General features: G+C 43.0%; 1 protein-coding gene across 1 annotated transcript; it reads right to left on the bottom strand.

The window, feature by feature from the left end:
* Nucleotides 1-24,802, bottom strand: ankk1 (ankyrin repeat and kinase domain containing 1). The gene is made up of 8 exons (XM_060847011.1): nucleotides 24,600-24,802; nucleotides 20,733-21,024; nucleotides 19,167-19,309; nucleotides 17,016-17,065; nucleotides 12,397-12,552; nucleotides 6,493-6,608; nucleotides 5,702-5,777; nucleotides 1-1,298 (listed from the first exon to the last, which is right to left on the bottom strand). The coding sequence occupies exons 1-8, from the start codon at nucleotides 24,800-24,802 to the stop codon at nucleotides 1-3; spliced, it is 2,334 nt and encodes a 777-aa protein (XP_060702994.1).

The raw sequence follows: 24,802 nt of genomic DNA on the forward strand, positions 1-24,802 counted from the left end.
TCAGTCAGTGGTGTCGTCATTTGATGGCTCCTCCCCTGTAAGTACATTGACTACACTTTGTTTCTGGTGTTTCAAAGCTAGCTGGAGTGGTGTGTTCTGATACATGTCCTCAGCTTTCAAATTGGCACCTTCCCTGATCAGCCTCTTCACTATAGCAGTATTCCCATTCAGCACAGCCAAGTGCAGTGGGGTCCACCCGAACCTATTGGCAACATTCACATTGGCTTTATGGTCAAGTAGCGTCACTAGACAGCAGAGTCTGCCCTTGTGTGCAGCAAGATGGAGGGGAGTCCACCCTGACATATCCGTGGCATCAGGATTGGCACCACTGACTAGGAGCTCTGAGACAACCTCCTTGTGGTTGTAGTATGTCGCCAAGTGCAAAGCAGTCCACTCGCTGTCACCACCACCATCAACATCTGAGAAATTCTCAATTAGCAAGTGGATGGTTGTGATCTGTCCCTTCATAGAGGCAAGGTGCAGGGCTGTCCAATTCTGTAAGGACCTTTGGTTGATATTCACTCCATGTTTCAGGAGATATCTACAGATCCCCGTGTGGCCGTTCAGAGCTGACAAGTGCAAAGGGTTGAAGTGAGAATGATCCAGGCAGTTCACGTCAGCTCCACTGTTCACCAATAGCCTGACAACTCTGAAGAAACCCCTTTCAGCGGCCAAATGGATCGGTGTTCTGAAGCCAACCTGTATTTTGTTTAAATTAGCTCCTTGTCCAATCAGAAGCTTGGCGATGCTGTAATTGCCGTGATAGGCTGCAATGTGTAGAGGGGTGCGGTTGTCCCTGTCCTGTAGATCGACACTGGCCTGGCGTGTGAAGAGAATTCGGACAATATTTTCATGGGCATTCTGCGATGCCATGTGGAGTGGAGACCACCCATCATGCTCCCTGATGTTGACGTCAGCGTCTTTGTCCAACAGCAGCCGAGCAATTCGGTCATCCCCATTCTGAGATGCAAAATGCAGAGGTCCCCAGTTGTCCTCATCTGTGAGGTTCACATCAGCTCCCTCTTCAATCAGTAACTTGGAGATATCCTCAAACCTATGATGTACGGCTATAATCAGAGGTGTCAACCCTCTGGAGGTTTGAGCATTGACAGAGCCTCCATACTTCAGTATGAGCCTGACAAGTTCCACATCCCCGGTGAAAAGAGTCATGTGCAACAAAGTGTAGTCCTCCACAAAGTTCATAGCAACGTGTTCCTTCTTTAATATTTTCTTCACGTTGTTAAAGTTTTGTTCTAGTAGGTGCTGCAGGAGTTCCCTTCTGTCAATGGAGAGATCATCTACAATCAGAAACATATTTAAGAATGTAGATGAATGTTACATCATACTTGTGAGCTCCAGGCATCACTATATGGACGTTACTGTATTTTAATCCAATCTATATTTTTTTAGCTGACCCGAGCATTGACTAATTATCAAGAGAAAAAGTTGGAAGATGGAGTTGCAGGAACCAGTTTTACTGTAACTATCTCTGGGATTGGTTCCAAGGGTTTTAATGTAGGTTTGTCTGTCCACATAAACTCAGGTCAGACCCCAAGATTTTTGTTCAAACAGCATTAATTTGTAAGATATACATGATAATTTGGCTTATCCCAAGCTGCTTTAGCTCCAACCCTCACAGACAAGCAGGAGACTGGAAGAATGCAGCAAGCCAGGTAGCATCAGGAGGTGGAGAAATCAATGCTTCAGGTGTAACCCTTCTTCAGGTCTAGGGGTGGGTGTTGGGGGAGCTGCAAAACAAGAGGGTGACAAGGACAGGGTGGTGAAGTGGGGATAGGTGAAGACAATCAAGATCAGGGTGGTGCTGGAAAAGCACAGCAGATTAGGCAGCATCCGAGGAACAGGAAAATTCGTCAAAAGCTCATCATCAGAAATGAGGCTCAGAGCCTCAGGGGTGGAGCGATAAATGGGAGGTGAAGGTCGCTGAGAGTACAATACGTGGACAGAGATGGGGGTAAAGATGATAGGTCGGATTGGAGGGTGGAGCAGATAGGTGAGAAAGAAGATTGACAAGTAGGACAGGTCATGAGGGCGGTGCTGAGCTGGAAGGTTGGAACTGGGGTAAGGTGGGGGGTGGGGAAATGAGGAAACTGGTGAAGTCCACATTGATGCCATGTGATTGGAGGGTCCCGAGGCGGAAGATGAGACGTTCTTCCTCCAGGCATCGGATGGTGAGGGAGTGGCGATGGAGGAGGCCAGGGACTTGCATGTCCTCAGCAGAGTGGGAGGGAGAGTTGAAATGTTCAGCCACAGGGCAGTGGGGTTGATTGGTGCGGGTGTACCGGAGATGTTCTCTGAGGTAAAGACAGGCAGACGGTACGACCTGGTTGGTCAATGGGAGGAATGAATCCTGTAGGTGGCTGGGAGGGTGAAAGGGATGGGGAGGGACTGGGAAGGGAGTGTGGGAAGAAGGGGAGAACTGTCTGAATGCAAGAGCAGGGTAAGCACATTGTTCAAGATAGGTAGACATCTGAGATACTTGGAAGTGGACTGTCTCCTCATCCGAGCAGATATGGAGGAAGCAGAAGAATTGGGAGAATGCGATGGACCTCTTACAGGATACTGGATGGGAGGAGGTATAGTCCAGGTAGTTACGTGAGTCTGTGGTTTATAGTGAATATCATGGAGACTGTCACCAGAGATGGAAATGGAGAGGTCAAGAAAAGGGAGGGAGATGTCCAAGATGGACCAAGTGAATTTGAGAGGGGCGGGGTGGAAGTTGTGGGCGAAGTTGACAAACTGCTCCAGTTCAGTCTGGATGAACCAATGCAGTCATCGATGTAATGGTGGAAGAGTTGGGGCACAGTGCCTGTGTAGGTACTGAAGAGGGACTGTTCAACATAGCCAACAAAGAGGCAGGTGTAGCTGGGGCCCATCCTGGTGCTACCCAATGAATTTCAAGGAAATGGGAGGAGTTAAAAAAAAAGTTATTAAGGGTGAGGATTAGTTTGGCTAGGTGGCGGAGGGGGACTGGATAGGTCTCTTAGAGAGTTAGGGGCTGAAGATCTGAAGGCCATCCTTAGTGGCAAGGGCTGTGGAATTAGATGTCAGATTTTGGTACCAATCTGTCTCTATGCAAAACGTATAACCAGCCACACTCACACAGGGAGATCAGTGAACAGATGCCAGAAGAGGTGTGAAATATCATTGGTGCCAACTTCCATCTGACACTTCACTCAAGTGACCAATTTGTTTGTGTCAGTCTGGACAGTAACAGTTTAATTTTAAATTTAAGTAGGAATTTTGAATGAATCAAAATTTCAAAGGATTCGTTCATTTAACTAGATGACAGCCTCTCATTGTGGATGTTCTCACAGTGTGGATTCAGTGCCTGAAGTTACCATGAAGGACTCTCCTTCTCAAGTTGTCCCCTTGCCTGAGGCATACTGACCCTTAGGTTAAACTCAACACCAGTCACCTCTCTCTCTCTCTCTCTCTCTATCTCTATCTATCTCTCCAATGAGATGAGAGCAGCCTTATCTCCAGTAAGACTGTGTAGAATTTGTTTATATCATTGGCATCTTCATCGTAAAGTCAAATGCAAAATGAGGCCATCAGCGTGGGCCCAGTTCCCAGACTCACTGAGATTACTGTGATGATTCTGATTGAACAAACAACCAGTTGCCCCTCTCTCAGGTGAGAGGTATTGGTCAATAGTGACTTTGACTTCAAAACCACATCCTAGGGTCGGCTTCAGTGGTGTGCACATGGAATGGGGTGTGAGGACCTTCAGAGATAATCTCTCGCTGGCGAGGAATGTTTGCTTGCTCCAGCTGCTCACTGAGCTTCTTGTCCAAGGCATCTCACCTGTCCTGCCTGAGGCCTGAATGCTGTCCATAGAATCCCTACAGTGCAGAAAGAGGCCATTTGGCCCATTCAGACTGCATTGACCCTCCCAAAGTGCATCCCACACCCCCAACCCATAACCCTGCATGGGGTTTTTAAACCATGAGTAGCCCCTTCTAACTTGTGCACCCCCAGTCACTTTGGGGCAATTTAGTATGGCCACTTAATCTGCACATCTTATTTTGTGACTCTGGGAGGAAAGCAAAGCACCCAGTGGAAACTCACTCAGACATGGGGAGAATGTGCAAACTCTACACAGTCACCCAAGAGCTGGAACTGAACCTGGGTCCCTGGCACTGTGAGGCAGCAGTGCTAACCACTGGGCCACCGTGCTGCCTCTGTTCTTCAAAACTGCAATGCTGAGTTGTTAAATCTATTTTCAAGGGCTAGAATGAGCAATATGGGAGGGGAGAATTCTTCAGAGGCAAGGAAAGGGGGAAAGATCACCAGATATAAGAGCAGAATGAGGCCGTTCAGCTCATTGAGTCTGCTTCACCCTTCAATCATGACTAATATGTTTCTCAATCCCATTCTCCTGCCTTCTCCCTGTAACTGTTGATCCTCTTACTGATCCAGAAATAATCCATCTTCATTTGAAATATACTCAGTTACTTGATGCCCACAGGCCTCTGTGGCAATGAACTCCACAGATTCACCACCCTTTTCTTGAAGAAATTTCTCCTCATCTCAGTTCTAAAGTGACATCCTTTTACTCTGAAGCTGTACCGTTGGGTTCAAGTCTCTCTTACTAGCAGAAATATCTATCTCGGCCTCTCAGAATCCTGATTCTCCCTCATCCTTCTAAACTCCATCTTGTACAGACCCAGAGTCCTCAACTGCTCCTCATATGGCAAGCTCTCCATCCCCGGGATCAGTTTTGTAAACCTCTTCAGGATCCCCTCCAACGCCAGAACATCCTTTCTTTAAAATGGCGACTAAAACTGCTCAAAATATTATAATAGTGGTGTTCATTGTCTCCTTATTGCCATTCCTGATTGGTCCTAGCTTTGAAGAAATGATAGGCCCATCTCTAGATGCAGGGGGAAGGTCACCATTGTTTCCCTATTGAAAACAAATCACTTTTCTCTCCTGCTGGGAAGACAGGTATTTGGGCCAGACTAAGTGTCTGGTCACTGACTATTTAAAAGTTTTAAATGGTGGTGGATGTTGCCTAGGGTCCTTCAAAACCAGATCCTAATTGCTGACGCATTGAGAAGGGGTTGAGTGAGTCAACTTAACCAATATTTGTCCTCCCCACACTTTTTTCTCCATCGCCATGTTGGAGAAAATTGCTGTTAAATATCAATAGGTTTAGATGACAAGGATGAACCAATCATGGTTAACAAACCACCCGATGAGGTGGTGTTCCGAAAGCTAGTGTGCTTCCAATTAAACTTGTAGTGTTGTGTGATTTTTAACATGGTTAACAAAGGCAGTCAAGGAGAGTGTCCAATGAAAAACTGAGGCATGCAAAGCAGCTAAAATTAATAGTAGGCCAGAATATTAATGACTATTTCAGGAACCAGAGGTAGATTACTCAAAAGATAATAAAGAAGAAGGCAACTGATTGTGAAACTAAAATAGTAATAAACATAAACACAAAGAGTATGAGCTATTACAGGTATTTAAAAAGAAAGAGAGTAGCTAATGTAAATGTGAGATCTTGGATGGTGCAACTGGTGAATTAATAATGAGAATCAAGGTCACTTTCAAATACAGCCTAAAAACCAGGAAGTCCTTACTGTAATCAATATTTTCCTCACTTGGCCTCAGATTCTTGACATCAGTACAATACATTAAGTACACTCCGCAGCATGAGCTCTCCGCAAATACTCACCATTAACCTCAGACTTTGATACCAGATTCATATTCTGCAATTCAATGTTTGCAATATCAGCAATTATTTTGCTATTCTACAATAAAAGAAAAGAGAAAATCCATTGACCTACTGTTCAGAAATTCTAAATCTTATCATTGTATTTGCTTTAGTGACGTGTAATAAGTTAGTACTCATCTTGTGAATGTTTGCTGATTAAACTACTGTGCACATCAAGGTGAGAAATCTCAACGTTGAGAAATTTCACACATTCTGGAGTTTAGAAGAATGCGAGGTGATATAATTGAAACATAGATGTTTGAGGACTTCAGAGATTGCTCCCTCTGGCTGGAGAGTTTTGAACTAGGGGGTCATATAATCTCAGGATAAGGGGTTGACCTTTTGTGACTGGGATAAGGAAACATTTCTTTCCGCTGAGAGTTTCAAATCTGTGGAATTCTCTACTTTAGGGCCTATACTTGCTCAGATGTTAAGTGTTGAATTAGCAGCACACAGACATTTAAATCAACTGGCTAGTGCCAGTCATTATACTCCCATTTGTAGGAGAAAGTAAGGACTGCAGACGCTGGAGATCAGATTCAAAATGTGTGGTGCTGGAAAAGTATAGCCGGTCAGGCAGCATCCGACGAGCAGGAGAGTCGATGTTTTGCGCATAAGATCTTCTTCAGGAATGGCTTCATCAGCATATTCCCATGTGTACTCAGCTCACCCTACCTGTCTGTCCCTCTCTTTAAAACAATCAAACACAACGCTTTTCGAAAGATGCAGTCATAAGAAAAAGGTTACCATACCTGGATGCTGCTACTTGTTGGGAGAGGAGCCAGGTTTGGTATTTCTATTTGCCTGTTGATTTCAATATGTGGAGACTGTGACAGGTTGTACAGCATTTCAGTTTCCAGAACAATTTCTAGAGAGCAAAATGCATACAGGTTAGTTTCACAAACTACGGATTTGTCAACTGGTGGTTCCCTGATATTTTTAGTGTAAGGTGGATGTAAGAGTGGAGCTGCACCGTATCCTTTCCCCAGGAAACTCGCATATCACTGGTTTGCACCTGTTTTCTGATAGAACATAGTAACATGTGGATTTCCTCAAACATTGTTCACCTGGATAACCCAGAATGCAAACGTAGCTCTGCAAACCCCTCACCTACAACTATGTCCAAGAGACTTAGGAACAAAGAACAGTACAAGACAGGAATAGGCCCTTCGGCCCTCCAAGCCTGTGCCGACACATGACGCCTTTCTAAGCTAAATGCCTTTTGCCTTAAGTGGTCTGTATCTCTGTATTCCCTGCCTGCTTATGTATCGGTAAAGATGCCTCTTAAACATTATACTGTAACCAGAAAACAAATTTGCTGCATTTATGTCACTTCCAAATTGATGTAACTTTAATCCTGCAAGACCACTGACTGACGTGTCTAGACTAAGAGACACAGTCTCAGAATAAGGGACAAGCCATTTTGGACCAAGCTGCATTTCTTCACTTAGAAGATGATGAATCATTAGAATTTCTACCCTAAAGGGCTGTAAAAGTTCAGTGACTGACTGTGATCAAGACAGAAATTGATTCATTTCTAGATATTAAAGGCATCTGAGGATTGTGCAGGAAAATGGCTTTGAGGTGTGAGTTTATAAAAGGCTGATTAGGCTCAAAGGGCAGAATTACTCTACTCTGCCAATTGCACAAATCACCATTTCTGGAATCTTACTCAAAAGGTTTTGCAATTTGTTTTTCCATTCTTGAGATGTACATTGTATTTTGTTTTGATTTTCTTATAATGTCAGCAGAACTTGGTGCATTTCAACTGGAAAAGCATAATTATACCTTCATAAACATATTGGACATAATTAGTTAGAATTTAATCATTAATTTTCAAACTTCAGTGAGATAAATGACTTCAAGAAGATGATGCCTGTTCTGGGCTTTCTACAGGACCAATTACTGACTGATTTCTGGCTGGGGTTTAGGTTCGGGGTTGTGGAACATTGAGTGTCGTAGAAGCCCATGTGAACTGAAATGTAGTATTGGTGTAATTTGGATTGAGGAAAGCCGGACCAACATTAGGAAGAAGAAACGGTTGAAGTAGGACATTCAGTCCTCTTGAGCCTGCTCCACTAATTCATTGTGATCTGGCCTAGTCTTCTTTGAGCTCATCCTACCAATTGGCTGAGAATAACTTGCATTCTGGCTACATTTTGAATATGTTTAAATTTTAGAGAATCTTTTAATATACCTCAGTTATCGTCTTACTTGAACCATTGATCCTACACTTTCATCTGGTCTATTTCTCTTGCCCTCTCACTCTCTCAAAGCCCTCAATTGCTGTGGGAAAGGTTTGCTGCATTGTTAGTACAGGTCTCAGTTTAGGTCAGTTGGCTGGACAGTCGGTTTATTATGTAGGATACCATCAATGGTGGTAGTTTAATTCCCTCATCAGCTTGAGCTTACCATGAAGAACCCATCTTCTCAACCTCTCCCCTCGTCTGAGATATGGTGACCTTTGGTTTAAACCACCATGCATCTCTCTTTAATGAGAGGACAGCCTATGGCAGACAATGTCAACTTTACTTTTAACTTTGGAAAGCAGCACACCACCCAAAATACAAACATAGGCCAAGATCCTACTTTCTCTTATCATTCACATGCAGGTCAAGTGAGTAAATACATTACTAACCAGTCAGCAGGTTAATTTGGTAAGACATTGATGCTAGATTCTTCAACCAGCAGAAAAGACAGAGCGATGAGATTCATTACAGCTGCCTTCTCATGGTAAAAACTCATTTCATGTGCTGCTGGATTCTGATCCGAAACAAATTAGTTGGGTAAAGGGCACCCACTTCATAAATTGTTATTGATGGATCGATTTTTGGACCTCTCAAATCTCTGTTGTTCATCTAATTTCCACCTAGTCCCACTTGCTCACCATCAGACATTTGAACAGACTTCTCAAACATTAATTCTGATGTCTCTCTCTGTACTTTCTCTGCGGGTGTAACACTGTATTCTGCACTCTGTTCTGTGATCCTGTTGCACTTTGTATGGTATAATCTGCAAGTAAGCATGCCAAACAGCGTTTTTCACTGTTTCTCACACGATGTGACAACAATTTGATTAGACTTACAGTGTGGAAACAGGCCCTTCGGCCCAACAAGTCCACACCGACCCGCCGAAGCGAAACCCACCCATACCCCTACATTACCCCTTACCTAACACTACGGGCAATTTAGCATGGCCAATTCACCTGACCCGCACATCTTTGGACTGTGGGAGGAAACCGGAGCACCCGGAGGAAACCCACGCAGACACGGGGAGAACGTGCAAACTCCACACAGTCAGTCGCCTGAGTCGGGAATTGAACCCGGGTCTTCAGGCGCTGTGAGGCAGCAGTGCTAACCACTGTGCCACCGTGCCACCCACTAATAAATGAAACTCAAATTGTGCCAGTTGACTTATCTTGACTCTTGCTCCCACAATGCCTCAATTTTAAAATTCTCAATTTCAGATTCAATTCCACCCACAATCTCACCCCGCACCTCCAAAAAACCCCTCCAGCTATCCAAGAATTTTGAGCTCGATCTACATCAGTCTTGTGAATTGTCCATTTCCTTCACTCCGTTGTTGACAGCTGCATCTTAAGCCCTCTAAGACATCAGTTCTGGAATTCACTCACTATCTCGCCATCCCTTTCTCCTCCTTCAAGACACGCCATACCTGTTTGTCCAGGTTTATGGTCACCTATCTTAATGTCTCCTTTGGTTGGCTGTTTTCCTTTTACGCCAATGTTTACTGGCATTAGACATGTGCTAGTGACCAAAGGACCCTCATGGGGCATTTCAGATTCATTTACTAGATCCATCTGTTCTGTGTTTTTTTATTTTTCTGAGTGTTCTTAAGATTTCGTACTTAGGCCCTGATGAAGAATCCCGACCTGAAGCTCCTGCTCCTCTGATGCTGACTGACCTGCTATGCCTTTCCAGCTCTACATTTTATCAACTTTTGTACCTAGGTACCTTGTATCTGAGATGGAATGAAGGACGGTAATGCTGAACTATTCAGACTCCTCCAGAATTCTGCTGATTGTAAAAAATCACATGGTGCTTCAGGGAACCATAATGGAGCATAAACAGCCAACCCAAAGTAGGATAGGTGATCAGAAATCTATTCCCAAGATCTTGTACCTAGGTACTTTTGTTCCTAAATGGTCCCGTAAACAGCGATGTTGTAAACTTTTCCCTGCACTTGCATGAGTACAAGTGAGAATAAACTTAATTTTAATTCTATTCCTAATTCGAATTCAATGCTGTACCTTGGGCTGCACCAGTAGCTACAGTTGTAATGTTGCAGCAAGGATACTGTGTGCTCAGGGACACACACCCAGCTCCTGGACTGTATCAGCAGTGTATTTCCAGACTGTCTCAGCACTCACTCACACCAGATGTGCCTGGATGCTCACACCACCCCTGCCTTGCCTTGTCGCTCTTTGACCCCCTTAGCCAGAGCTACAAGGCTCATTGACTGCTGCCTCGCCTTGCCATTTACTACAGACACAAAAAGCTACAGATTATTGTCAGAAATAATCGGTGGTCAACAGAGACAGCCTTTGATCAGGGTTTCCAACACAGTAAGTCAAGGGCAGTCCAAGGCAGGAGCTTTGAAATAATGTGCCAGTCGCTCGGGATGCTCAGTTGGGATGCTCCCCTCACACTGAGTGAGGGGCTTATTGTCAGGCAGCCCACCATGTACCTTTACCCTTTCTGCCCCACTGTTGGCTGTTGGCCTCCTCAATCAAAGAGCGAGAGGCAGGTATTAAAGGAGATGAAAGTGGGTGGCACAGCTGGTGGTGCAGGTGGGAGGGTGTCACGCAGGTATGACTAAGGCAGCACAAACAGCATGCAGAGCTGTAGGGGACTGGCATGGGTGACAGCAAGTGAGGGAAGATGCAGCAACCAACAGTGAGAGTGGTAGAGCATGACCCTTGGTGGGAGGTGGCTCCAGGAGCACAAGGAGAGGGAGCGTGAGACAACGGTGAGAAGACTTACCACGGGAGAGTAGCAGTTACACTGGTGGAGTGGAGAAGGTGATCAAGATTACTCTCAACTGGCTGGCAGCCTCACACAGGCTGACGTGGTCTGAAGATATGGCCTCCACTGCTGGTTATAGTCACAGAGGGTGCTAGCACAGGTCGGTCCAGGGGGCGGTGGGCAGTGCGAATAGGGATGCGTGTGGTGAAGTAAGTCCAAGCTCTGCACCACGTAACCCAGCTTGCCAACCAGGTCCCTGTCCTCCCAGCGGTACACTGATTTCCCACGCCTGCTGCACCCAGAGTAAATCCCAGGAATCGAGCAGGGCAGCTCCGGACAGTACCTGCCCAGGTATACAATGAGCTTTTAACAACGGCGTGGGCACTAGGGATGCTGGTGGGGATGGGGTAAGCAGCTAATGAGGCAAGTTTGATCAGATATGGTTCAAAATCCCAATAGGCCTTGGGCAGAAAACCTTCCAAAATACTCAACACAACATGAATTTAGCCAGAAGTCCTAACAGAGAGCAGAATGCTACAATATAAACTCAAAGTTCTATTCATAGAATCCATACAATGTGGAAACAGGCCATTTGGCCCAACAATTAAGTCCACACCAAACCTCCGATGAGTAACCCACCCAGACCCATTCCCTTCCGCTATTGCTTTACAGTACCGCTTACTACTGCACCTAACTTACACATCCCTGAACACTATGGGGCAACTTAGCATGGCCAATCCATCTAACCTGCACACCTTTGAATTGTGGGAGGAAATCAGAGCACCCATAGGAAACGCACACAGACACGGGGAGAACGTGCAAACTGTACACAGTCACCTGAGGCTGGAATCGAACCCAGGTCGCTGGCACCGTGAGGCAGCAGTGCTGACCACTGAACCACCGTGCCACCCCATTTTTCTTGGTTGCCACTAACCAAGTTGTTGGTTTTGTTTCTCCCAACAACACAATACTGGAGCCAGAACAGGTGATAGATTAGATTATAGATTAGATTACTTACAGTGTGGAAGCAGGCCCTTTGGCCCAACAAGTCCACACCGACCCGCCGAAGCACAACCCACCCATTCCCCTACATTTACCCCTTTTACCTAACACTACGGGCAATTTAGCATGGCCAATTCACCTGACCCGCACAGACCCACGCAGACAGGGGGAGAATGTGCAAACTCCACATTGTCAGTCGCCTGAGGTGGGAATTGAACCCGGGTCTCTGGCGCTGTGAGGCAGCAGTGCTAACTACTGTGCCACCGTGCCGCCCACAAATTGGGGTAATGCTAAACCACATGTAAAAGTACCCATAATGGCACATTCAAGGCTCCTTAAAAAAATTGATTCTCATTAAACAAGAGGCAATCACAGAGTTACCGGGATCATGTACTGTTCTCAAGTGTTCCTTAGTGCAGTTAGTTGAAACTTATTTGATAAAAGATGTTGAAACTTTGATTGAAATCCAAGAATGTGCTGGCAAATTATAAAAAGGTTTGAGTCACCACAGAACAATATGTTAGGAACTGTCTTGTACTATTTGGGCATGTCAAATCCAAACATTTGTTTAATACCTGACCTATATTTTCTATATATCCAATGTTCAACATTCTATAGTTTCACAATACTTTTAAAGACATCTTGTTCCACAGGAAATGAATCTCATGCCTGAGAATGCAGGCCGCCTTTTCAACTCCCAATTCCAACATCTCTTCATCAAGTCAGCCATCTGTGCACACTCGTGTGGAGAATTTTCTGGAATGAATGTTAGGCACGGTCTTTCTCCTGCCACCACTTTAACAAATACAGCCATGGCGTTTGTTCCTGGAATGGGAAGAATGAGTAAGATTCATATAATGTCTCAACAATATCAGTTTTGCCTTAAATCAAGGAAGGACCATAGCTGGTTGTACAATGGGATAAACAAGTACAATGCCAGCTAAATAATGGTACACACATGCAGACACACTCTCACACACACAACACACACAGACACACACACACATATACACACACACACACACACACACACACACGTACAGACACACACACAAAGACACACACACAGCCACACATACAGACACACACACACAGACAGACATACACAGACACACACCCACATACACACAGACACACTCACACACATACAGACAGACACACAAAGACAAACACACACAAACACACACTCTCACACACAGATACAGACACACACTTATTCATTTGGAAGCACTAGCTTTCGGAGCGCTGCTCCTTCATCAGGTGTTTGTGGAGATCGTAGAACACACAGAATTTATAACAAAACTTTACAGGGTGATGTAACTGAAATTATATATTGAAAAAGATCTAGGCCAACATGACACCTATTGTTAAAAATAGTTCACTTGAGAATGTATCTTTAAGAAAGTTCTGGAATTTACATATGAAAGAACTAAAATCAACATGCCCATTCTAATAGATGAGAGACTGAACAAACAATCCAGGTTTTTTTCAATATATAATTTCAGTTACATCACACTGTAAAGTTTTGCCATAAGTTTGCCAGGGTTAGAGGAGCTGAGCTACAGGGAGAGGCTGAACAGGTTGGGGCTGTTTTCCCTGGAGCGTCGGAGGCTGAGGGGTGACCTTATAGAGGTTTACAAAATTATGAGGGACATGGATAGGATAAATAGGCAAAGTCTTTTCCCTGGGGTCGGGGAGTCCAGAACTAGAGGGTATAGGTTTAGGGTGAGAGGGGAAAGATATAAAAGGGACCTAAGGGGCAACATTTTCACGCAGAGGGTGGTACGTGTATGGAATGAGCTGCCAGGGGATGTGGTGGAGGCTGGTACAATTGCAACATTTAAGAGGCATTTGGATGGGTATATGAATAGGAAGGGTTTGGATGGATATGGGCCGGGTGCTGGCAGGTGGGACTAGATTGGGTTGGGATATATGGGCAGCATGGACGGGTTGGACCGAAGGGTCTGTTTCCATGCTGTACATCTCTATGACTCTAAGTTCTGTGTCCTACGATCTTATATTCCACAACCACCTGATGAAGGAGCAGCGCTCCAAAAGCTAGTGCTTTCAATTAAACCTGTTGTACCATAACCTGGTGTTGTGTGATTTTTAATTTTGTACACCCCAGTCCAACATCGGCATCTCCAAATCACACTTATTCATGTATGTGTCCATATGCAAACTCATACATAACTCGTGTTGACTATATAAATTGACGCTTTCTTTGTAAAAATAGAAGGATTCTTTGGCTCCTTGAGTATACATTGTATTTTAAAAACTCACCTGCATATATGCACTTGAGGTTTTATATTTTGCAGGGCTAGAGACCATAGCAATGAAAGTGAGGTTGGGTTGGGATAGCATTTAATGTTGCTGGCACATTTCAGCTTATTATGAAATACAGCCATTCATTCTCCTTGAATGAGTTAAAGGACCAGAGACAAAGAAAAACAGTTGAGTTTTTGGCTAGAACCCAGGGATCTTTGAGAACGCATTAACAAATTTATTTTAGCTCTCACTTGTCCATTAAGGAGATATCATTGATGTAGCAGCATGCTGGTTAACATATCGGTAGTGTAATTTATTAATGTATTTTTGCAATACAGCCATTAACCTATTTATTTGAGTGATTATGTTAGAATAGCATTCACACTGGGATTAGCCAATCCACACAAAACCATTTGGAGGCCAATGAATCATAATCCATCAAATGCTTTGCTGAGGAGCAGTGATTCATAACAGCTTTGGGCTTTATACATATACTATTGTGAGAAAACACTAAAGCAAACAGACAACTGAATGTTATTCAAACTCAGCTGTCTTCAACAACTAGAAACACATACTCATAAGACTATAAGAAATGAGAGAAAGGGGATGGCCATTTCAGCCCTCATGCCTGCTCTGTCAGTCGCTAAGATCTCCGTGTAGTCTCAACTCCATTTTTCTGTCTGTTTTCCCCCACGCCACACCCTCCCCCCAACAACTCAATCCTTCATCAATCAAAAATCTGTCTATCTCAGTAATGAATACAGTCAATAACCCATCCCTCCACTGCTCTCTGTTCAACTCAATTCCAAATACAACCAAAACTGTGAGGAAATTTTCCCTCATCCCCTTCATTAATGGGAGACTCTCATTTTTAAACTATGTCATCTGCTGAATTCTATACCACTCCATTACAGGAAATCTCGGCTCAGCATCTACGCTGTTAAGCTAAAACAAACTTACATAGGGTCAGAGGGTCATAGAGCATGGGAACAGACACTTCAGCACAACTCGTCCATGCCAACCAGGTGTCCCCAACTGAACTAGTTCAATTTGCCTGTGTTTGGTCCATATCCCTCTAAAACTTTCTTATCCATGTACCTATCCAGGTGTATTTTAAATGGTGTAATTGTACCAGCCTCCACCATTTTTTCTGACAGCTTATTCCATACACGCACTAGCCTCTGCATGAAAAAGTTGCCCCTTAGGTTCCTTTTAAATCCTTCCTCTTTCACCTTAAACCTATGCCCTCTCGTTTTGAACTTCCTAACCCTGGAAAAAAGACCTTGGCTACTCACCTTATCTATGTCCCTCATGATTTTATAAGATCACCCCTCAGCCTCTGATGCTTCAGAGTAAAAAGTCCTAGCCTATCCTTATATCTCAAACCCTCCTTCCAGTCCCCGCAACAACATCCTTGTAAATGTTTTCTGTACACTCTCTAGTTTAAAAACATCCTTCCTATAGCAGAATGGCCAGACTTGTATGCAAGGTTTTAAAAGTGGCTTCAGCAATGTCTGTACAACTGCAACATGATGCCCCAAATCCTATACTCAGTGCTCTGACTAATGAAGGCAAGCATTTGGAACATCTTCTTCACCACTTTGTCTATCTGTAATGCCACTGTCAAGGAACTATGAAGCTTCATCCCTCCATCCCTCTGTTTGTCAACACTGCCCAAGGCCCCACCATTGACTGTAACGCCCTGGTTTGCCTTACCAAATGCAACAACTAAATTCTCTAAATTAAACTTTATCTGCCATTTCTCAGCCTATTGGCCCATCTACTCAAGATCACATTGTATTCTTCTTCGCTGTCCACTATACCATCAAGTTTGGTGTCATCTGCCAATTTATTAACCATACCTCCTAGATTCTCATCCAAATTGTTGATAGAATTGACAAACAACAGTGGACCCAGAATCAGTACATCTGACCTCATGACTATGAATCCAGAAACCAGGTAATGTTCTCGGGATCTAGGTTTGAATCTCACCATGGCAGATGGCGGAATTTGAATTCAATAAAAGTCTTGAATCAAGAGTCTAACAATGACCATTATTGATTGTCTGGAAAACCCATCTGGTTCATTAATGTCCTTTAGGTACAGAAACTGCCATTCTTAACTGGTCTGGTCTACATGTGACTCCAGACCCACAGCAATGTGGTTGACTCTCAAAGTGCCCTCTGGGCAATTGAGGGCGACTATTAAATGCCCAGCAATGCCCACATCCAATGAATGAATAAAAACAAAATTGTTTCAAATTCCAATGAGTATATATATAAAACCTGCTCACCTTCATAAGAAACCCTTTCATTCCAGGGAATGGCCAAGTGAATTTTCTTTTCCATTACAAACATACCCATCCTGAGTAAGGACTGAATACTGTATACATCAAAATGAGAATTTATTATATAATTAAATGTTTTGGAAATTATGAAAAGGTTCATGTTTCCATGGTGGAGAAAAAGGAAAGTTGGTCTTTTTCTGAATAAATCAAGATTATCCCATTTGAAAAATCATATCCTATTCAACATTCAAGCTTGCTTTGAATTTTAATTGACTCTGATTGGCCAAGACATTGTCCTAAAAATGAACCAGAGAAAGGCTGTCATCTATTTTGTTGAGTTGAAACATGGACAATGTAAATCTTTTTTCTTTATGTTTGAGGAGAATAGGTCCCTGTGTATTAATATCTGTAGCTTCCAGTATGCACCAATATGCCACGCAGTTTTGCCGTTAATTGTCAGTCATCATCTACTGGTGCAGGGTCTGTATCAACTCCTCTATCAGTCAGAGTCCACCTAAATTCTAATCAGCATTCTCCTCTCATATAGAATCAATATTTGTTTCAATTTACTTTGATATTTCTTGCGATGTGTGCGAAAAGAAAAGCTTGAACAAAATGTGTTTTTCTTAAAATGATTCAACCTACTCACAAGGATTGTCAATTATTCTGAAAAAGGGACTAATAGTTGTTACGTACACTGAATGAATGTATGAGCTATCAGAGACAGTATTACCTGCATAGGGCTTCTGCTGAGTCAGGACCTCCCACATAACAATCGAAAAGCTAGAATGATAAGTCTCCAGTAAGTTCCCTCAAGGCAGAAAAACAAGTAATGGCATCTTAAACAGAATGAACAGGTAACTGTTTTATGCAACATAAAGGAAATAACTTGCATTTATATAATATTATAAAACAGAAAGTTCTGGAGAAACTCAGCAGGTCTGGCAGCATCTGTGGAGAGAGAAAGAGAGTTCATGTTTCAAGTTCGATGCGACTCTTCTTCAAGTTCAACACTGAGAAGACTCATATCAGACTCAAAACATTAAAAAACATCACCAACATCTGCTGAGTTCTTCCAGCAGTTTCTGCTTTTATTTCAGATTTCCAGCATCCACAGAATTCTGTTTTCATGTGCATTTGTAAAGCAACTTTAACACAGTGGAACATTCCAAGGTGTTTAACAGGTACATTAATAGATACATTTCACATCAGGAGTATAGCTGGTGCAAAATTCTCAATCAAAAATATAGGTTTAATGGGAGAAGGACAGTAATACAGACAGAGAGGTGTAGGTGAGGAATTCCAAATCTGAAGGCACATGATTACAAATTGCATAAGAGGTCAGAACTGGAGGAATACAAAGAACTAAGTGTTTTTGGTTAGAGGAAGTTACAGAGATAGGCAAGTGTTAAGCCAGGAAGGGATTTGAAAATGATTTGAGAAAATAGCAAATGGAATGTTCGGACTCATTTCCAGGAACTTTTAATACAGACGTAAAGATGCCTTGCTGCAGCTGTATAGAGCCTTTGATAAGACCTTATCTAGAGGATTATGTCCGGTTTTGATCACCGTATCCCAGGAAGGGAATATTTTCTACAAAGGGAGAAGGATGGACGTTCACCAGACGTATTCCTTGAACGGTGCGATTTTCTTATGGGGAGTGTGCAAGAGCGGCCTGTACTCTCTAGAGTTCCAAAATATGAGAGGTGATCTTATTGACAATTAAAAAATAATTACAGACCGGAAGTAGATGGAATGTTACTCCAGTTACTGTCACTAGAACCAGGAGATTGAATCTCAAAATAAGCAGTCGGCATTTAAGATTAAGCTGAGCAGGAATTTCTTCAATCTTTATGAAATATCTGCAGAGGCCAATATCCCTTTATCCCTTTGTCACTAAGTCAGCCTTTATTTTTATGTACACATTACATGGACTCTGACCAGTCAGCTTAGAGCCAGTCCCTAGAATGAGGAGACTCTCTGAATTTCCTGTTTATATCTGTCAGCCAGGGCTCCTTAGTTAGCCCAGGCTAACAGCCCCAATCAGGGAACTCATACTTAATTAGATCTTCCTGGCCCTCGTTCCAATCACTTTATTTTGGAATTCCTGACCCCAGGTGGCTGTGAAGACTCCGTTGTTGAACAAGTTTAACACAGAAATTCATAGGTTCCTGGAGACTGAAGACATTAAGGGATATGGAGATAGTGCAGGGAAGTAACATTGAGGAGCTGATCTAGAATGGCAGGGCTGAATGGCCTAGTCACGTTCCTGTGTTACTAAAACAATTATGAACATTTTAAAATGAAGTAATACTTAACCAAGACACTATAACTCATCAATGGTGAATGGTATTACCACTCTGGTGTCTAACTTGTGCTGGTGATATAAGTTACTGCATGCGGGTTTGAGATTTTCATTTCTCTCGAACAAATACAAATAATGGTTGACCGTTTATGGAACAAACATCGGGTCAAACAATGTAAAGCAAACTAACACAAAGAAAGAGGTAAGGAGAAACAGAAGGAAATACGTTGTATCGCATATATCATGATCTCACGACATACCAAACACCTTCCAACAATGAAGTGCTTCTGAAGCATAGTCATAGTTTTAATGATGACAGCAGCCAATCTGCGCATAGCAATATCCCCATGATACTGAGTAGATAATCTGTTTTAGTACTGATTTGGAGATAGAGGCTACACTGAATACTGGAAAGAACTCACTACTTTCATCTGAAAAGTGTCATTAGACCTGCAATGTCCACCTCATCTTAGAGGCGGCACCTCCAACAGTGCAGCAATCGCTTTGAACTGACATGCTCAAAACTCATAAGGGAAACTCAAAATCATTATTGAGTCTAAAACACCTGGAAACACTCACCTGTAAACATCATGTTTGACTCCAGAAGGTCCACTCAATAGTTCAGGTGGCATATAACTGATAGTTCCTCTTATCACAGACCTTTCAATTAGTTCCTTGCTACTCAAGTAATCTTCCCATTTTGATAATCCAAAATTGGCAATCTAAAACATGGACATTGTTTAACATTCACATATCTTTGTAATGGTAAAAGCCTGTTATGATTCTTTTCTTCTGGGACTGTTACTCACATTGTTGAGAAGTGCAGAGGAAGAAGTAGTTAATATTTTGGTTCCATCCCACTCTCTACAGACAGCTCTGCTCACCAATATTTAATCAGGTGAATTCACACTTATTGCACAAATATTGCCCAGAAGTAGCCTCTCACCACTTGTCAGAAATTGGACTTCTCTTAAATAACAGCTACAACAAAATTTGTGTGTTTTCCATATAACAAAGCAGATTAAATTAAAAGGAAAACATCAATGTTTTTAGCTCTTACAATAGCATACCACCACTCTCGTTCAGTTGATATTGCAGAATACTGTCTCTCTTTGACTCTCTTCATCTATTCCCATCAACGTATCCTTCCAGTCCCTTCTCCTTCATGAGTTTATCTAGCTCCCCCTTAAAGTAGATCTACGATACTTGCCTCAGTCGGATTGTCAAGGATCATGAAAGTAGCTCACCACCACCCCCTCAAGAAATCCCTCCTACTGAATTGCAGAAAGTGACACTTTGTGAATTAATTTCTCCAGCTATGTCTTTCTGCTGCATCAGTCACTAACACTGCCTGCCTTCCTTACAGATGAGTCAAGTTTAAAATTGCTTAAAATAGCATCTCTGAAAGTGCAGCACTCCCTTATTACTGCTGTGGAATGTTAGCCTGTATTATATGCTCAAGTGGCTGAAGTAGGACTTAAACCCATAGCCTTCTGACTCAATGATGGAAAAGCTTAGTGGAGAGCCCTATCCTAACACACAGAATTTATAGCAAACATTTACAGTGTGATGAGCCCTCCACTATCACCTGATGGAGGAGTGACGCTCCGAAAGCTAGTGTGCTTCCAATTAAACCTGTTGGACTATAACCTGGTGTTGTGTGATTTTTAACTTTGTACACCCCCATGCAACACCAGCATCTCCACATCATGACCTAGTTAGGAGTGCTCTTGTGGTCTGGGAAGGCCACTCTGAGCTGGGAAGGCGTAGGTTCAATTCCTATCTGTTCCAGAGGTGTGTTAGAACATGTCTAAACAGGTCGGTTAACAGAGCTGTATTTCAGACCCCACCTACTCCTCAGTTTTGTTTGAACAGGTTGACCAAAACTATTTGTATCTCATTAAGACTTGAAACACAGTTATAATGTAGGAAATGAAGTAGTCAGCTTGCATACAGCAAGTGCCCACAAATAGCAATGTGATTCTAATCAGGTAATCGTTTTGATGATCATATTAATGTTAGGCAGGAAACCTCCCTGTTTTCCTTTGAATCCTGTCATTGAACCACCTGATAGGATAGACTTGACCTCGACATAACCCCGAACTTAAAATCTCAGATATAAGTTTGAATATTTAACATGGCAACCTTGATATGAAGATTCTCATCCACCAGAACGTTTCCAGGGTTCAGATCCAAATGAAGGAGGGGTGGTTTCATACTATGCAGGAAGTTCATTCCCATTGCTATCTCATGAATAATCCGAGACTTCATCATCCAGGTTAGTGTGCACCTGACAAGCAGTTTATCCAGAGCACCATTGTTCATGTATTCCACTACAATTCCGGCCGGTCTTGTACAAATCCCATATATTGGTAGGATATACTTGAACTTTATTTCCAAAATCCTTGCAGCCTCCTGCAGTAGATGGCTCATATTCCTTTAACAAATGGACATGAAAAGATAGTCATAATTATCCATTTCCTCAAGTAATCCTGCTATGAATCAATTTTCACTCCACTTGAAATGTCAACTCTACCCAGATTTGTATGGAATTCATTCATGGAGCATGAACATCATTTGGCAAGACAAACATTTATCTCCCATCCCCAGCTGACCTTCAGGAGACAGTTACTAACAAGCAATGAATTAACTTTCTTCCATATATGAAGCCAGTATGAGCCAATCTAGATGTCCAGTTGTTTGATAACGTTATGGCGTACATAAAAAACTTAATTTTAGAATTAAAACTTAAGGCAAAGACTGTGAAGTTTTTTTTAACGATTCAAAGAGGGGCATGGATAGGGTGAATTTTCAAGGTCTTTTTCCCACGGTAGGGGAGTCCAAATAGGGAAGAGGTTTAAGGTGAGAGGGGAAAGATTTAAAAGTGACTTAAGGGACAACATTTTCACACAGAGGGTAGTGCGTATAGGAATGAGCTGGACAATAGTGGACAATAGACAATAGATGTGGGAGTAGGCCATTTGGCCCTTCGAGCCAGCACCACCATTCATTATGATCATGTGATCATCCACAATCAGTATCCTGTTCCTGCCTTATCCCCATAACCCTTGATTCCACTATCTTTAAGAGCTCTATCCATCTCTTTCGTGAAAGTATCCAGAGACTTGGCCTCCACTGCTATCTGGGGCAGGGCATTTCATACACCCACCACTCTCTGGTGAAGACATTTCTCCTCAACTCTGTTCTAAATGGCCTACCCCTTACTTTTAAACTGTGTCCTCTGGTTCTGGACTCACCCATCAGCGGAAACATGCTTCCTGCCTCCAGAGTGTCCAATCCTTTAATAATCTTATATGTCTCAATCAGATCCCCTCTCATCCTTCTAATCTCAAGTGCATACAAGTCCAGTGGCTCCAACCTTTCAACATATGATAGTCCTGCCATTCCGGGAATTGACCTCATGAACCTACGCTGCACTCCCTCAACAGCCAGAATGTCTTTCCTCAAATTTGGAGACCAAAACTGCACACAATACTCCAGATGCGCTCTCACCAGGGCCCTGTACAGCTGCAGAAGGACTTCTTTGCTCCTAGACTCAATTCCTCTTGTTATGAAGGCCAGCATGCCATTAGTTTTCTTCACTGCCTGCTGTATCTGCATGCTTGCTTCAATTGACTGATGTACAAGAACACCCAGATCTCATTGTACTTCCCCTTTACCTAACCTGATTCCATTTAGATAGTAATCTGCCTTCCTGTTCTGGAGGCTGGTACAATTACAACATTTGAAAGACATCTGGATGGGTACATGAAAGGGAAGGGATCGCGATATCCATCTGGTTGATTGATAGGATTTTCAGGATTCTGACTCAGTGACATTGAAGGAACCATGATATATTTCCAAGTCAGGATGGTGAGTGGCTTGGAGGGGAACTAGCAGGTGGTGGTGTTCCCACATATCTGCTGTCTTTCCCTTCCGAGATGGAAGTGGTTTTGGGTTTGTAAAATGTTATCCAAGGATTTTTGGTGAATTTCTGCAGTGCATATCTTGGAGTTTGTACACACCGCTGCTACTAAGCGTCAGTGGTGGAGGGTATGGGGGGTGTGGATGCTTGTAGATGTGTTGCCAATCAAGCAGGCTGTTTTGTCTGGGGTGATATCTTGAATGTTGTTGAAGCTGCATCTATCCAGGTAAGTGGCAGTATTCCATCATACCCCTGACATGTGCCTTGTAAATGGTAAACAGACTTTGGGAATCAGGAGGTGAGTTACGTGCTGCAGAATTCCTAGCCTCTAACCAGGTATAGATACAATAAAGCATAAGAAAGGACATCTCTATAACTCTGCTGCCTTCAGTCCTAGCTCCATGCGATCTGACATCATTATGACATATGCACATAGAATAAGATTCAAGCCTGCTCCACCATTAATGAATCATGGCTGATCTGATTTTAACCTGAACTCTAATTGCTGCATATTCCAATAATCGTTCATTCTGTTGGTAATCAAGAATCTATTTACCGCTGCCTTAAAAATATTTAAAGATTCTGCATCACCTGTTTTCCCTGAGGAAAGGAATTCCAAACGCTGACAACCTTCTGAGTGAATTGTTTTTTTTCCTCAACTCTGTCTTAAATGGGCACCCTTTTATTTTTAAACTATCACCCCTTGTTCTAGATTATCCCACAAGAGGAAAATCCTTTCCACATCTACCCAGTCAAGTCCCCTCAGGATCTCACATGTTTTAATTACGTCACCTCTTACTCTTCTAAACTCCAGACGATACAGGCCCACCCCGTCTAGCCTTTCCTTATAAGGCAATCTAGTCATTCCAGAGATTAGAGCTGAAAATGTGTTGCTGGAAAAGCGCAGCAGGTCAGGCAGCATCCAAGGAGCAGGAGAATCGACATTTTGGGCATGAACACTTCTTCAGGAAGGGCTCATGCCTGAAACATCGATTCTCCTGCTCCTTGGATGCTGCTTGACCTGCTGCGCTTTTCCAGCAACACATTTTCAGCTCTGATTTCCAGCTTCTGCAGTCCTCACTTTCTCCATTCCAGAGATTGTGCAAGTAACCCTTCTCTGGACTGCTTCCAATGTATTAATGCCCTTCCATAAGTACAGTGACCAGTACTGTACACAGAGCTCCAGATGTGGCTCTCATAAAACTCTGAACACAGAAACATAACCTCCCTACTCTTATATTCAATTCCCCTCATTCTGTTAGTTTTCCTGATTACTTGCTGTACCTGCGGACTAACCTGTGATTCAGGCAGGAGAACACCCAGATCCCTCTGCATTTCAGAGCTCTGCAGCCTCTCACCATTTGGACAATATGCTTCTTTTTATCCTCTCTGTTAATTGGACCATTTCACACATTCTACTCCATTTGCCAGATCTTTGCCCACTCACATAACCTATCAATATCACGGCACAGTGACCTCACAGCGCCAGGGACCCGGGTTCAATTCCACCCTCAGGTGACTATTTGTGTGGAGTTTGCACATTCTCCCCATGTCTGTGTGGGTTTCCTCCGGAACATCCTCTGATTTCCTCCCACAGTCCAAAGATACAAAGTTAGAGTTGATTGGCAATGTCAAATTGCCCAAATTGTCTGGGAATGTGTAGACTAGGTGTATTAGCTATGGGAGGTATGCAGGAATAGGGTGGGGAGGGTAAGGTGAGTTTGGGTGTGATGCTCTTCGAAGAGTCAGTGTGGACCTGGGCCGAATGGCCTATTTCCACATAGGGATTCCATGTAGGGATTCTATGAAATATCCCCGTAGGCTCCTTATATCGTCTTCATATAGCTCACGACACGCATGTTTAGTAGCTATTATTACTGTAAAACACTGTCTTTGTATAAAGATTACTAACCAAGTTGAGTTGCTGTTTAATGAAGTATTAATTACCAGTTCATATCTTCCTAAATGATTAGTTTATCATGCTCTTACTTTGATCATATTGAACAGGTTTGGTTGAACCATCTACAGAAAAGACAGTACCACCAGGAGGTTGATTCTCACCATTAACTATAAGGACTACCACCCACCTCTCAAATGAAGATGATTCCTCACAGAACAAATGGGAGCACTTCACAACCAAGTTCACCCTCCATAGTTTGTGTTTTGCTTTGAAGACATTTGCAAAGCTTCCTGACGCAATCTTGTCGAAAGGCTCAAAGTCGTCCTCAGTGAAATAGTTGACATTGGCAAATGGCTGCTGGAGGAGAGAGCTCATGGGCTCACCTGCCAT

This window comes from Hemiscyllium ocellatum, chromosome 29 (assembly GCF_020745735.1).
Source record: "Hemiscyllium ocellatum isolate sHemOce1 chromosome 29, sHemOce1.pat.X.cur, whole genome shotgun sequence".
NCBI classification, from domain to species: domain Eukaryota; kingdom Metazoa; phylum Chordata; class Chondrichthyes; order Orectolobiformes; family Hemiscylliidae; genus Hemiscyllium; species Hemiscyllium ocellatum.